At 46.0% G+C, this 12929-nt stretch overlaps 1 protein-coding gene and 1 long non-coding RNA gene across 4 annotated transcripts in view; one reads left to right on the top strand and one right to left on the bottom strand.

The window, feature by feature from the left end:
• The window catches only part of LOC129705621 (uncharacterized), a 72159-nt gene that overhangs the window by 55518 nt on the left and 3712 nt on the right, over positions 1-12929 (top strand). The gene's annotated exons all lie outside the window — the stretch shown is intronic.
• Positions 1-12929, bottom strand: part of prrg4 (proline rich Gla (G-carboxyglutamic acid) 4 (transmembrane)) — a 39334-nt gene that overhangs the window by 21248 nt on the left and 5157 nt on the right. For 2 of the 3 annotated variants that reach the window (XM_055649248.1, XM_055649246.1), the window contains exon 2: positions 1238-1359. In XM_055649248.1, the coding sequence (XP_055505223.1) occupies positions 1238-1359 (122 nt within the window). Of the gene's footprint in view, positions 1-1237; positions 1360-8263; positions 8395-12929 lie in introns of those variants that run through there. The other variant, XM_055649247.1, reaches the window with a different exon arrangement.

A 12929-nucleotide genomic window follows, 5' to 3' on the forward strand; every position in this document is an offset into this window, starting at 1 on the left:
ATCAACGCACAATACCCCGGAATGAAGAAACAAAAACAGGTGTTTAGAAATGTTTGCAACAGTGATAAATACATTTTTGAACAGTCATAAATATTTTATATCAGCATGAAAGGTTTCTTTTGCATCAGAATCACAAGGGAACATTTGGACATTCTTCCTGGCGGGGACGCGACTATTTCTCCGAGTCGCGTCCTCGTCCCCCACCTCGCGGCCTACCAGCTGGATCGGAGCGGCCTTTCCTGCCGGGGACCGGGAACCGGACCAGGGCTGCTACAGCGGCGGCGCAGCGCTGGAGTCACCGCGGAGCGGGCGATACCTACCTGGGTCGCCGTTTGGAGCTCCGGAGCGTTGGGCCGCTGCTCCAACATCGTGGAGCTCTGGTGCGGAGAGCTTCCAACGCGGGCGGCGCTGAACGGCATCGTGGAGTCCTGGGGCGCCTTGCAGAGGGTCTCCAGCAGCAGTCTCCACCCGGCGCGGCCTACGGACTTTGGAAGCCGCAGACTCCGGTAGGAGGGGGCCGACTCTGTGTCCACGCCGCTGAGGACGTCCCGCAGCCCCGACGTCGGACTTTTAACACCCCGGCGTGCGGTCCTGAACATCGGGCCGCCCGTAGCGGCAACTGCGGAGGGCTTGGGGAGGCCCTGACCACGGGGAATAGTGGAGGAAGAAGACTGACTTTGGTGCCTTCCCACACAGTGGGGAACTTTGATTCTGCTGTGTGGGGATGTTTTATGTCAAACCCTATAGTGTGTTGTGTCCTGTTGATTTTTATTGTATGGCTGTATGGAAATTCATTTCACTGTGCCATCAGGCACACGTGACAATTAAATCTATCTTGAATCTTGAATCTTGAAGTCCTTATTAGTTCTTTGTAGAAAGCTCCAGTCAGTGCTGTTCTCCATCTCGGCCTGTGGACTTCAGGAGCCACGGTCCAGAACTGCAATGTTTTTCCCAGCATTTTCTGTTTCAATTCAGATTTCCAATCACTGCATTAAAAAAAATTATTGTGACCAAATTCCGGCTCAATGAGCATAGGCCAGGGAATGGAATTGGAATAAAGCCGCAAACTCATGGGTATTCCTCATGTAAACAGGAGCAGATAAACATGCGCAGATTAGAAGTGTCTGACATTTTAACAATGTCAAAATTCAACAATAGACAAGGATCAACACTTGTTCAACCACGGCAAGAGAAGAGGGGACATTACAATCACTTTAAATTTGTAAAGAAAACTTACCTTTACTTTGTAGCCGTGGAGTGTGGCTGCTTTGTGTTGCCGATATATCAGCACAGCATGATAGTACAATAAAGAGGACAAGCTGATTGATAAGCACAGGCAGGTAGTGTTTGGCTGTCATCCTGGTAAGGGAGAACTTCATTAACACCGGATGTGACATGGTAAGCATTACAGATAAGGTAAGGGCATCATAAACAACAAGGTCAACATTTAAAGTTTCGGTTTAAGGTGAAAGAAAAGATTTGTTTTTATATACAGAGAATATCAGCTAATAAAGGAAAAAGTATCCCATGTGACTTTTTAAACAACCTTATCTATCTGTCACTAAGAATCAGTGGACAGGCACCAAAGTCCCTTTGTTCCTCCACATTTCTCAGTATCCTCCCACATACAGTGCAATTGCTCGCCTCATGGCATCTTCCCAGTTAATTAACCTTAGGACTAAATTCTTTATACCTTCTTTTGAAATGAACACATCACCTCTCTCCTCCTGAATTCTAAACCTTCCCCTCCCCGCAGTTTCATCTTCGGATTTATTTACTCTGCCCACACGGGTCTAAATCATTTGGGAGTGACACAGTGGCACAGTAAAGCCGCTGTCTCATGGCTCCACGGACCTGAGTTTGATCCCAGCAACGTGTGCTCTCTGTGTGGAGTTTGCACGTTAAGGGGCTGTCCCACTTGGGCGGCCTAATCTGCGAGTTCTGGCGAGTTTGCCCTCGACTCATACTCGCAGCATGGTCGACACAAGGTCATAGGAGGTCTTTGCAACTCTCCTTCATGCTCAAGAGTAGTCCCTGCATTCTCGAGGCCTCAGCTAGGTCGCGCCGTATTTTTCAACATGCTGAAAATTGCCCGCGAGTAAAAAAAGGTCTCCATGGAAAAAATCGACTCTTAGGTTAAGTCGTAGTAGGTCGGCATGTTAGTCGTAGGTAATCGAGGGTAGTCAAAGGTGATCGTACGAATAGTCTTCATCATAGTCGAAGGGAGGTCGAAGGAGATCGAAGGAGGTCGTCTCCACTCTCCACTATTCGGTGTCCAATTTTCCCGAAGTTAGTCGTAGCTAGTTGTAGCTAGTTGAAACTAGTCTTCAACATAGTCGAAGGAGGTCGAAGGAGGTCTTCTACATAGTCGAAGGAGGTCTTCAACATTTTTTCAAACTCTCCTAAACTCTTCTAAACTTGCCAATTAGGTCGCCCAAGTGGGTCATCCCCTTTATCCATGACCATGTGGGCTTCCCCCAGCTGCTCCGGTTTCCTTAATTATCCTGAAGACTTGTGGATTTGTAGATTGGTAGGTTAACTAAACTGCCCCCAGTGTTTGGGTGAGTGGTAGGAACAGAGTTAATAGATAGAAGGTGGGAAGAATAACATGGAATTAGTGCAGGGTTAGTGCAAAACTGGGGTCAAGGAAAGAGCGTTCACGTTGCGGCCCTGTTTTCACCAATCTTTCCACCACCACGCACAAGAAGCGCAAGACAGACACCATTGTATGCAGATGCCGAGATGTATGTCCAGCTCTGGCTGAACGAATCTTGTGTGTGGACTCAATAAGAAGAAGAATTGCAACACCGAGCGTGTGATTGGATAAACGTGGAGTGTTTTCTCTAGAGTGTTAGAGGCTGAGGGGAGACCTGACAGAAGTGTATAAAATGTTGAGAGTTTTAGATAGGGTGGACAGTCAGACCATTTTACCACAGTGTGGGAATGTCAAAGATTAGAAGGTGTAGCTTTCACGTTTCACGTGAGATGAGCAATTTTTAAAGTGGATGTGTGGGGAGTGTTTCTTTTGCAGAGTGGGGGGAACATACTGCCTGGGGTGGTAGTGGAGGTTGAAATGATAGTGGTATGCAAGAGTTTTTTGGACAGATAGATGAATATGCATGGAATACCTTACAGGTTGATGTCCAATATTCTTACGCAAGCAATCTTACAATAAATCTTTTGTAATTAGTTTTCAAATCAGAGGAATTTGTGTTAAAAACTGTTTGTAGGGCAGTGACATTAGGAATCTCAAAAGACCTTGCAAAGTATGAATTGGATAGAATAATGCAACTTTCCTAGCACACAGGTGGTCTTGCAACAGGTTGGCCCTGGCACCGACCCTCTCTGGAGGTTCCCTTACACTGTGATCAGACAATACCAATTTTGATCTGCATTTGAAGCGATCTTTGTTTCACAACATTCTGGCAAACATCCCGATTTCAGCTTCACAATTCAGCTTGTGTTCTTCTCAAGTGTCTGATCAACATATATCTCAATCAACATGCTGCTGTTTGTGGGATCTTGCTGTGTAAAGCTGTTTACTATGTCACGCACAATGACTCTGCATCATTAATATAACTAGTTGGCTATAAGGCTGCTTGGGACGACGACCCAAGGGAAACCAAAGGACAAGAAAAATAACAATTACCATTATTTCTTCACGCACAAGATGTGATAATCTCAAGAGATCTTTTTCATTCTGAATGGAAAAGGCAGGGGTTGGAATGGTCACGGAGAGAAACATACCTAACATTAAAAATCAATTATCTTTCTTCAGAACCTCCGATGAAATGACTCTGAACTGAAAACATTAACAACTTTTCTAAACAAGGCAAATCAACAGACACCTGCATGCAAGGCTTGGATAGAGTGGGTGTGGAGAGGATGTTTCCACTAGTGGAAGAGTTTAGGACGAGTGGTCATAGCCTCAGAATTAAAGGACGTTATTTTAGGAAGGAGATGAGGAGGAATGTCTTTAGTCAGAGGGTTGTGAATCTGTGGAATTCTTTGCCACAGAAGGCTGTGGAGGGAAAGTCAGTGTATATATTTAAGACAGAGATAGATCCTTGATTAGTACAGGTGTCATAGGTTATGGGGAGAAGGCAGGAGAATGGGGTTAGGAGGGAGAGATAGATCAGCCATGATTGAATAGCGGAATAGACTTGATGGGCCAAATTCTACTCCTATCACTTATGACCTTATAATATCTGTTGATCCATAGCACCAACAGGAACTCAATGTTGAAGGCAAACTCCTTAAATAAGCCACAATTGCTTGCTTTTAAATGAGAGGTACAAAAGAGGGAAGGCAAATTTAAGTAGGAATCAAAGGGATACAAATACATTGAGGGGGAAAATAGTTGCTGCATCAAATGCCTGCAGGATATACAGAGTAAAGGGCAGAGACATTAGGAATGTTGATGTACAAAGAGATCTTGATGTGTATGTTCATAATTTCATGAAAATAGCGACACAGGTGGATGGGGTAGTGGAAAAGGCATTTGGCATGCTTGCCTTCATTGACCAAGGCATTGAGTACAAGAATAGGGTTGTCGCATTACAAATAACTCATTGGTTAGGCTGTACTTGGAGTATTGTGTACTGTCCTGGTTGCCGCACTACAGGAAAGATATAGTAGCATTAGAAAAAATGCAGAAAAGTTTCACCAGGATGTGGCATGAAATGGAGGGCAGTCATTACAAGGAGAAAGTGGATTGGCTGGGTTTATCATCATCAGAACATAGGAGGCGAAGGAGAGATCTTATAGAGGCGTACATAAGATCACAAGGGCCATGGATAGGGTGGACAGTGAGAGGAATTTTTCAAAGAGAGACTGGAGTATGTCAGGCAGCATCCATGGAGAACTTGGATAGGCAACGGATCAGGTCGGAGCCCATCTTCAGACTGATTGCAGGGGAATGGGAAAGAAAGCTGGGATAGTGGAGGCCAGTAATAGGTGAACACAGGTGAGGGGGGGGGGGTGAAGGGGCTGTCCCACTGCGGCAACCTAATGTCAAGTTGAAGACCTCCTTCCATTATGTAGAAGACCTCCTTCGACCTCCTTCAACTATGTTGAAGACCAGCTTCGACTAGCTTCGGGCAAATTGGACACCGAATGGTGGAGAGTGAAGACGACTTCCTTCGATCTCTTTCGACCTCCCTTCGACTATGTTGAAGACTATCTACGACTACCTTCGATTACCTTCGGCTACCCTCGATTACCTACGAATAACATGCCGACCTATTATGACTTACTTCGACTAAACCTACGAGTAAAAAAAATATTGAATTTTTCCATGGCAACCTTTTTTTACTCGCGGGTATTTTTCAGCATGTTGAAAAATACACCGCGACCCAGCTGAGGCCTCGAGTATGTGGGGACTGATCTCGAGCATGAAGGAGAATTACAAAGACCTCCTAGGACCTCGTGTCGCCCATCCTGCGAATACGAGCCGAGGGCAAACTCTTCTAAACTCGCCAATTATGTTGCTGCAGTAGGACAGCCCCTTTAGTTGATAGGCAGATTGTTGGATAAAGGCCAGAGAAGAAGACAGGTGTGAGCTTGAAAAGAAATAAGAGTTCCAAATTGAGTATTTTTCCCCAAGGTTAGGGGAGTCTAGCGCTAACTCCGGAGGACAGGCAGCATCTCTGGAGAGAAGGAATGGGTGACGTCTCGGGTCGAGACCCTTCCTCAGTCCCGAATAATCACCCATTCCTTCTCTCCAGGCTCCAACATCGTACCTCCCTTTTCATAGAAGTGCTTCCTAATCCAAGATGCAAAAATTTAGAATGTAATTGTTCAAATAGGACAAATCAGCTATTTCCCCTCATTTGCAAGTCATTTAACAATGGAAATAGTTTCTTCTTGCCCTGTGTTTGTAATCATAAAAAACTGATCAAAGCATCCCATAATATTCTGAATTTCAGGGAATGCAACTGTAGTTGTGTAATCTCTTGCAATTTAATCTAGAAAGGCCAAATGTGCTTGAAAAACCGCAGCAAATGAGAATCTCAGTGTCTGGTTCATATCCAGGGCATGTGACAAATACACTCTTGAAATGCTCTTTAAATTATGCTAAATGTAAACCCCATGCCCATATTTGTTTCCCCAAGATAAGTTAGTTAGAACCTAATGTTGGTTGTGCTGACTTACATATATGATTTGAATAGCAAAATTTAGATAAAATGTGACAATTTATTGGTTAGTACAGGAAAATAAGCAGCATGACACTTAATACAATGGGTTAAATAATTTCTGGCTTACATGAGTTAGTAACCACAACTCATATTTATATGGGACTTACATTTGAATTCAGTCTGATGAAGGATCCCAACCCAAAACATCACCCATCCTTTTTCTCCAGAGATGCTGCCTGTCCCGCCGAATTACTTCAGCTTTTTGTGTCTATCTTTGGTTAAAACCAACATTTGCAGTTCCTTCCTACACACTAGCACTAATGGATACAGGCGAGAGGGAAATTTCTTTAAAGGATATTTTTTAACATCTGGAATGAGTTGTCAGAGGAGGTGACAGAGGCAAAAACAATGACAACGTTTTAAAGACATTCGGACATATACTTGTTGACACAAGGAACTGCAAATGTCCTTTATGTTATGTTAACTTTTATGTAGTTGTGTGTCATGTTGCTTTTTTTTAGTGTGGCTGAATGGTAAATCGAATATCACTCACTGTACCTTAATTGGTACACGTGACAATAAAAGACCTTGGAAACCTTTGAAATGCTGGTTTACAAAAAACGACAAAGTGTTGGAGTAACTCAGCGTGAAACATCTGAAATACTGTAACAACCTGGCAGACATCAAAAGTGATACCATGATATAACAAGTGGTTTCACTTTGTATTTCTGAAGGACATGGATAGGTGAAGCTTCAGGGACTGAAGAAGGGTCCCAATCAGAAACGTCTCATATCCAGGTCCCCCAGAGATGTTTGAGTATTGAATATGAACCTCATATTCCGCCTGGGTTGCTTGCGTCCGGATGGCATGAACGTTGAATTCTCCCAGTTTTGCTAGCCCTTGCTGTCTCCTCCCCTTCCTTAACCCTCGAGCTGTCTCCTCCCATCCCTCCCCCCCCCCCCCCCCTCGGGCTCCTCCTCCTCTCTTTTTTCCTTCCTTCTCCCCCCCCCCCCCCCCCCCCCAGTCTGAAGAAGGGTTTCGGCCCGAAACGTTGCCTATTTCATTCGCTCCATAGATGCTGCTGCACCCGCTGAGTTTCTCCAGCATTTTTGTGTACCCCCCCAGAGATGTTGCTTGACTGGCTGAGTTACTCCAGTACGTTTATCTTTCTTTTTTGTACAGATACTTGGATAGGAAAAGTGTAAAGAGATATGGGCATTAAGCCAGCAAATAGGATTAGTGTAGATGGACCAGGCCGTCCCCAAGTACCTATGCTTCTATGGAAGCATGGACACTTTGTATCGGTTACAAACACGTTAGTGGTCAAGGGGAAGTGCAACATTTGGAATACAATAACAACTTGTACAGACATCAAAAGTGATAACACAATATATCCAGTAGTTTCACTTTGCGTCCAACCTGTTACTAGAGGTGTTAACCCCAAGCGAAGCCTGACGCCAGCAACTCTACCACACGCACCACATGTGAAACTGAAACTTTTAATGTACACAGTCTTCTCTGGATGCTCCAACCCAGCTTTCGAAAATGCTAAATACCCGAGTTGCAGCTATAACGCAGGAGGCCGGCCGGCATTATAATGGCAAGAGAGCGCAGCTCCCTGCACAGGCTGCCCCTCACCCTCTCTCTGCCACCCGACCAAACCCGTAGACTAAACAAACATGGGACAGATGCAAGGAGGGGCTAGCGGTAATGGTCCTTGTTTAACGCGGGTGCGGCAAATACAACGTTCTTGTACGGACCCCGGACCCGGGTGGGGGTTGAGAGGAGGGTGAGAGTGGAGGGGGTGAAGTGTGGTGGCGAGGGTTGGGATGAAAGAGAGTGACGGGTGCGGTGTGACGGTGAGTTGGAGTGAGGATGGAGGCGAGGAGATGGGGTGAAGAATTAGGGTGGAGGTGTAAGCGGGGTTGAGGGGCCGGGGGGGGGGGGGGGGGGGGTGATGAAGCGGTGAGTGTGGGAGTGGAGATGAGGGGGGGGGGGTTGGGTGAAGAGTTGAGGGTGGGGGTGGGCGGCAGCTGGACGCAGCCCGGAGCTGTGCCGGGGGTGGGGAGAGGGACATCGGGCGGGGAGCGAAGGTCGCCCGCAGTGCACGGGGGTCCTGACTGACCTGGCAATGGAGGCGGCGGGGGTGGTTCCTCTCTCCCGCGGCGGCGACTCCGCCGGTCAGAGTGCGGGTCGGCGGCGGCGCACGCAGGCCGGGGCGGGACCGTCTGCATGGGCGGAGGATGGGAATGGGACAGGGGCGAGGGATGGTGGGGAAATGGGACGGTGGATGCGGTGGGAATGGGGGTGAGGATGGGTTGGGGGGCGGGAATGAGCATGGGGTGGGAATCGGACGAGGTAGGATGGGTGTAGGAAGATAATGGGATGGGGGGAGGAGGGAATGGGACAGGGATGAAGAAGGGGGGGGGGGGGCAAGGTGAGAATGGATGGGATGAGGAGGATGGAACGGTAATAAATAGGGTGCAGGGGAAATGGTCAGGATTGGGGGGGGGGGGTATATAGGAAGAGGCTGAGGATGGATGGGGGGGAGAATGGGAGGGGGGGAGGGTGAGGATGGGGGAATTGGACGGGGTGAGGATTGACGGGGAGGGGAATAGGACGGTGGGAGGGAGGGAAAGAAACGGGACAGTAGTGAGGATGGATGCTGTGGGAATGGGAGTTTTGTAAGATTTGGTGAGGGGGTCGGGGGACAATAGGTGCAAGAGTAGACCATTCGGCCCTTCAAGCTAGCACCGCCATTCACTGTGACCATTGGCCTTCTCCCCATATCCCTTCACTCCGCTATCTTTAAGAGCTCTATCTAACTCCCTATTGAAAGCATCCAGGGAATCGACCTCCACTGCCTTCTGAGGCAGAGAATGCCACAGATTCACAACTCTCTGGGTGAAAAAGATTTTCCTCATCTCTGTTCCAAATGGCCTACCCCATATTCTTAAATGTGGTCCCTAGTTCTGGACTCCCCCAACATCGGGAACATGCATCGGGAACATCAGGTTTCCTGCCTCTAGCGTGTCTAATCCCTTAATTATCTTCTATGCTTCAATAAGATATCCTCTCATCCTTCTAAATTCCAGTGTATACAAGCCCAGTCGCTCCATTCTTTCAACATACGACAGTCCCACCATCCTGGTAATTAACCTCGTGAATCTGCGCTGCACTCCCTCAATAACAAGAATGTCCTTCCTCAAATCTGGAGACCAAAACTGCACACAATACTCCAGGTCTCACCAGGGCCGTGTACAACTGCAGAAGTACCACTTTGCTCCTATACTTACTCCTCTTGTTATGAAGGCCAACATGCCATTAGGTGTCTTCACTGCCTGCTGTACCTGCAAGCTTACTTTCAGTGACTGATGTACAAGAACACCCAGATCTTGTTGAACTTCCCCTTTTCCTAACTTGACACCATTCAGATAATAACCTGACTCCCTGTTCTTGCCACCAAAGTGGATAACATCACATTTATCCACATTAAACTGCATCTTCCATCTCACCCAACCTGTCTAAGTCACTCTGCATCTTCATAGCATCCTCATCACTGTTCACACTGCCACCCATCTTTGTGTCATCTGCAAATTTGCTAATATTACTTTTAATCCCTTCATCTAAATCATTCATGTATATTGTAAATAGCTATGGTCCCAGCACCGAGTCTTGCGGCACCCCACTAGTCACTGCCTGCCATTCTAAAAGGGACCAGTTAATTCCTACTCTTTGTTTCCTGTCTGCCAACTAATTTTCTATCCATGACAGTATCCTACCCCCCAATACTATGTGCTCTAAATCTGCCCACTAATCTCCTATGTGGGACCTTATCAAAGGCTTTCTGAAAGTCCAGGTACACTACATTCACTGGCTCTCCCTTGTCCATTTTCCTTGTCACATCCTCAAAAAATTCCAGAAGATTAGTCAAGCATGATTTCTCCTTCGTAAACCGTGCTGACTGAGCCAATCCTGTTACTGCTATCCAAATGTGCTGCTATTTCATCTTCTATAATTGACTCCAGCATCTTCCCCACCACCGATGTCAGGCTAACTGGTCTATAATTCCCTGTTTTCTCTCTCCCTCCTTTCTTAAAATGTGGGATAACATTAGCAACCCTCCAATCCACAGGAACTGATCCTCAATCTGTTGAAAATTGGAAAATGATCACCAATGCATCCACAATTTCTAGAGCCACCTCTTTAAGTACCCTGGGAAACAGACCATCAGGCCTTGGGGATTTATCAGCCTTCAGTCCCATTAGTCTACCCAACACAATTTCCTGCCTAATGTGAATTTCCTTCAGTTCCTCCGTCATCCTAGGTCCTCTGGCCACTACTACATCTGGGAGGTTGTTTGTGTCTTTCTTAGTTAAGGCAAATCCAAAGTACCTGCCCAACACGTCTGCCATTTCCTTGTTCCCCATAATAAATTCACCTGTTCTGTTTTCAAGGGACCCACATATGTCTTACCATTTTTTTGCCTCTTCACATACCTATAGAAGCTTTCACTATCCTTCCTTTATATTCTTGGCTAGCTTACTTTCGTACTTCATCTTTTCTCTCCATATTGCCTTTTTAGTTATCTTCTGTTGCTCTTTAAAAGTTTCCCAATCCTCTGGCTTCCCGCTCATCTTTGCTATGTTATACTTCTTCTCTTTTATTTTTATACTGTCCTTGACTTCCCTTGTCAGCCATGGTCACTTACTCCCCTTAGAATCTTTCTTCCTCTTTGGAATTAACTGATCCTACATCTATTATTCCCAGAAATACCTGCCATTGTTGTTCCACCGTCATCCCTGCTAGGGTCTCTTTCCAGTCAACTCTGGCCAGCTCCTCCCTCATGCCTCCATGGTCCCTTTTGCTCAACTGTAATACTGACACTTTCGATTTTCCCTTCTCCCTCACAAATTGTAGATTAAAACTTATCATATTATGGCTCCTTTAACTTGAGTTCCCTTATCAAATCCAGTTCATTACACAACACTAAATCCAGAATTGCCTTCTCCCTGGTAGGCTCCAGTACAAGCTGCTTTAAGAATCCATCACGGAGGCACTCCACAAACTCCCTTTCTTGGGGTCCAGTACCAGCCTGTTTTTCCCAGTCTACCTGCATGTTGAAATCTCCCATAACCACCATTGCATTACCTTTGCTACATGCTAATTTTAACTCTTGAATCAACTTGCACCCTATATCCAGGCTACTGTTTGGGGGCCTGTAGATAACTCCCATTAGGGTCTTTTTACCCTTACAATTCCTCAGTTCTATCCATACTGACTATATCTCCTGATTCTATGTCACCCCTTGCAAGGGACTGAATTCCTTCCCATCAGAGCTATCCCAACCCCTCTGCCCACCTGTCTGTCTTTTCGATAGAACGTCTACCCCTGAATATTCAGTTCCCAGCCCTGGTCCTCGCAGCCATGTCTCTGTAATTCCCACAACATCATATTTGCCAATTTCTAACTGAGCCTCAAGCTCATACACTTTATTTCTTATACTTTGTGCATTGATACATAATACTGTAACCTCCCCTCTCACACCGGTCACTATTGCCCATGATCTTACGCTCTTATCCCTTCTCGAACTTTCCCTCCCATTAATTCGGGTTTAAACCCACATGTGCAGCACTAGGGATGGGATGGTGGTGATAATGGCTGGTATGGGGGGCAATGGGATCGAGTGAGTACGGATGCGTTGGGAATGGGATGTGGGTGAGGATGGGTGGAGGGGAATGGGACGGAGGTGAGGATGAGGACGGAATGGGTCGGTGGTGATGATGGGGAGAGGCAATGGGCTGTGCAGTCTGACAGGAGAAGAGCATTGAGTGATGGAGTGAGGAGAAGGGCATTTGCAATACAGACAATTGAAGAGGTGTGGGTGTTGAATAAAAACAAAGTGCTGGAGGTACTCAGCGAGTCTGGCAGCATCTGTGGAGGGAATGGTCAGATGCCATTTCTATCCGGACTTTTCATCAGTGTGAATAAGGGTCTGACCCTAAACATTCTCTGTCCATTCCCTCCACAGATAGTGCCTGAAGCACTGAGTTCCTCCAACAGTTTACGTTTTGCTCAAGATTCCAGCATCTGCAGCTCTTTGTGTCTCCTGTAGGCTAGGGATAAATGGGGGTGAATAAGTAGAGTAGGAGGGAGATAGGATGGGGATCAAGTGATGGTGTGAGGCAGAAAGGGGAGGGTGGGGAATAGGGCAGATGTAGGAAGGATTTGGAAGGGATATTTCATATTTTGTCTGTATCTGAGTGTATGTTCCTGTGATGCTGCTACTGTAAGCAAGATTTTCATTGTACCTGTACCTCACCATACTTGTGCACATACCAATAAACTTGACTTGATGTAAGTTGGGGCCATGGAAAGGAGAGTAGAGGTTGATGTTTGTTTATTTTTTGTGTTTCTTTAACATTTGATGATACCAATAAATGGATCACTTTGTCAGTCTATGATGTTTTATGATTGCCCACCTGAGATATTGTTTACGTATCTGTTAGTTTGGGCCTTTCCCTTATTGTCTGGTTGGACTTTGCCATTTTCAAGATTAACATTTATTGCTCTGGCCATTCATTGCTTTTTCACTTTGGAGTGCAGTAATATGACCAAAGGAAGAAAATTGAAATTATTCCTCACTTTTCACAACCGTGGGAATTTTGAAGTGTAGTTTATGCAGCAAAATAGTCGAACTACAGATCTCTGTAATCAACCTTTTCCTATGCATTAATATTTCCTTTTCTTAGCATCCTTTACTTATACATTAGGATGCTATTGCATATAAA

The sequence above is a fragment of the Leucoraja erinacea genome, chromosome 18 (genome assembly GCF_028641065.1).
Source record: "Leucoraja erinacea ecotype New England chromosome 18, Leri_hhj_1, whole genome shotgun sequence".
NCBI classification, from domain to species: Eukaryota; Metazoa; Chordata; class Chondrichthyes; order Rajiformes; family Rajidae; genus Leucoraja; species Leucoraja erinaceus.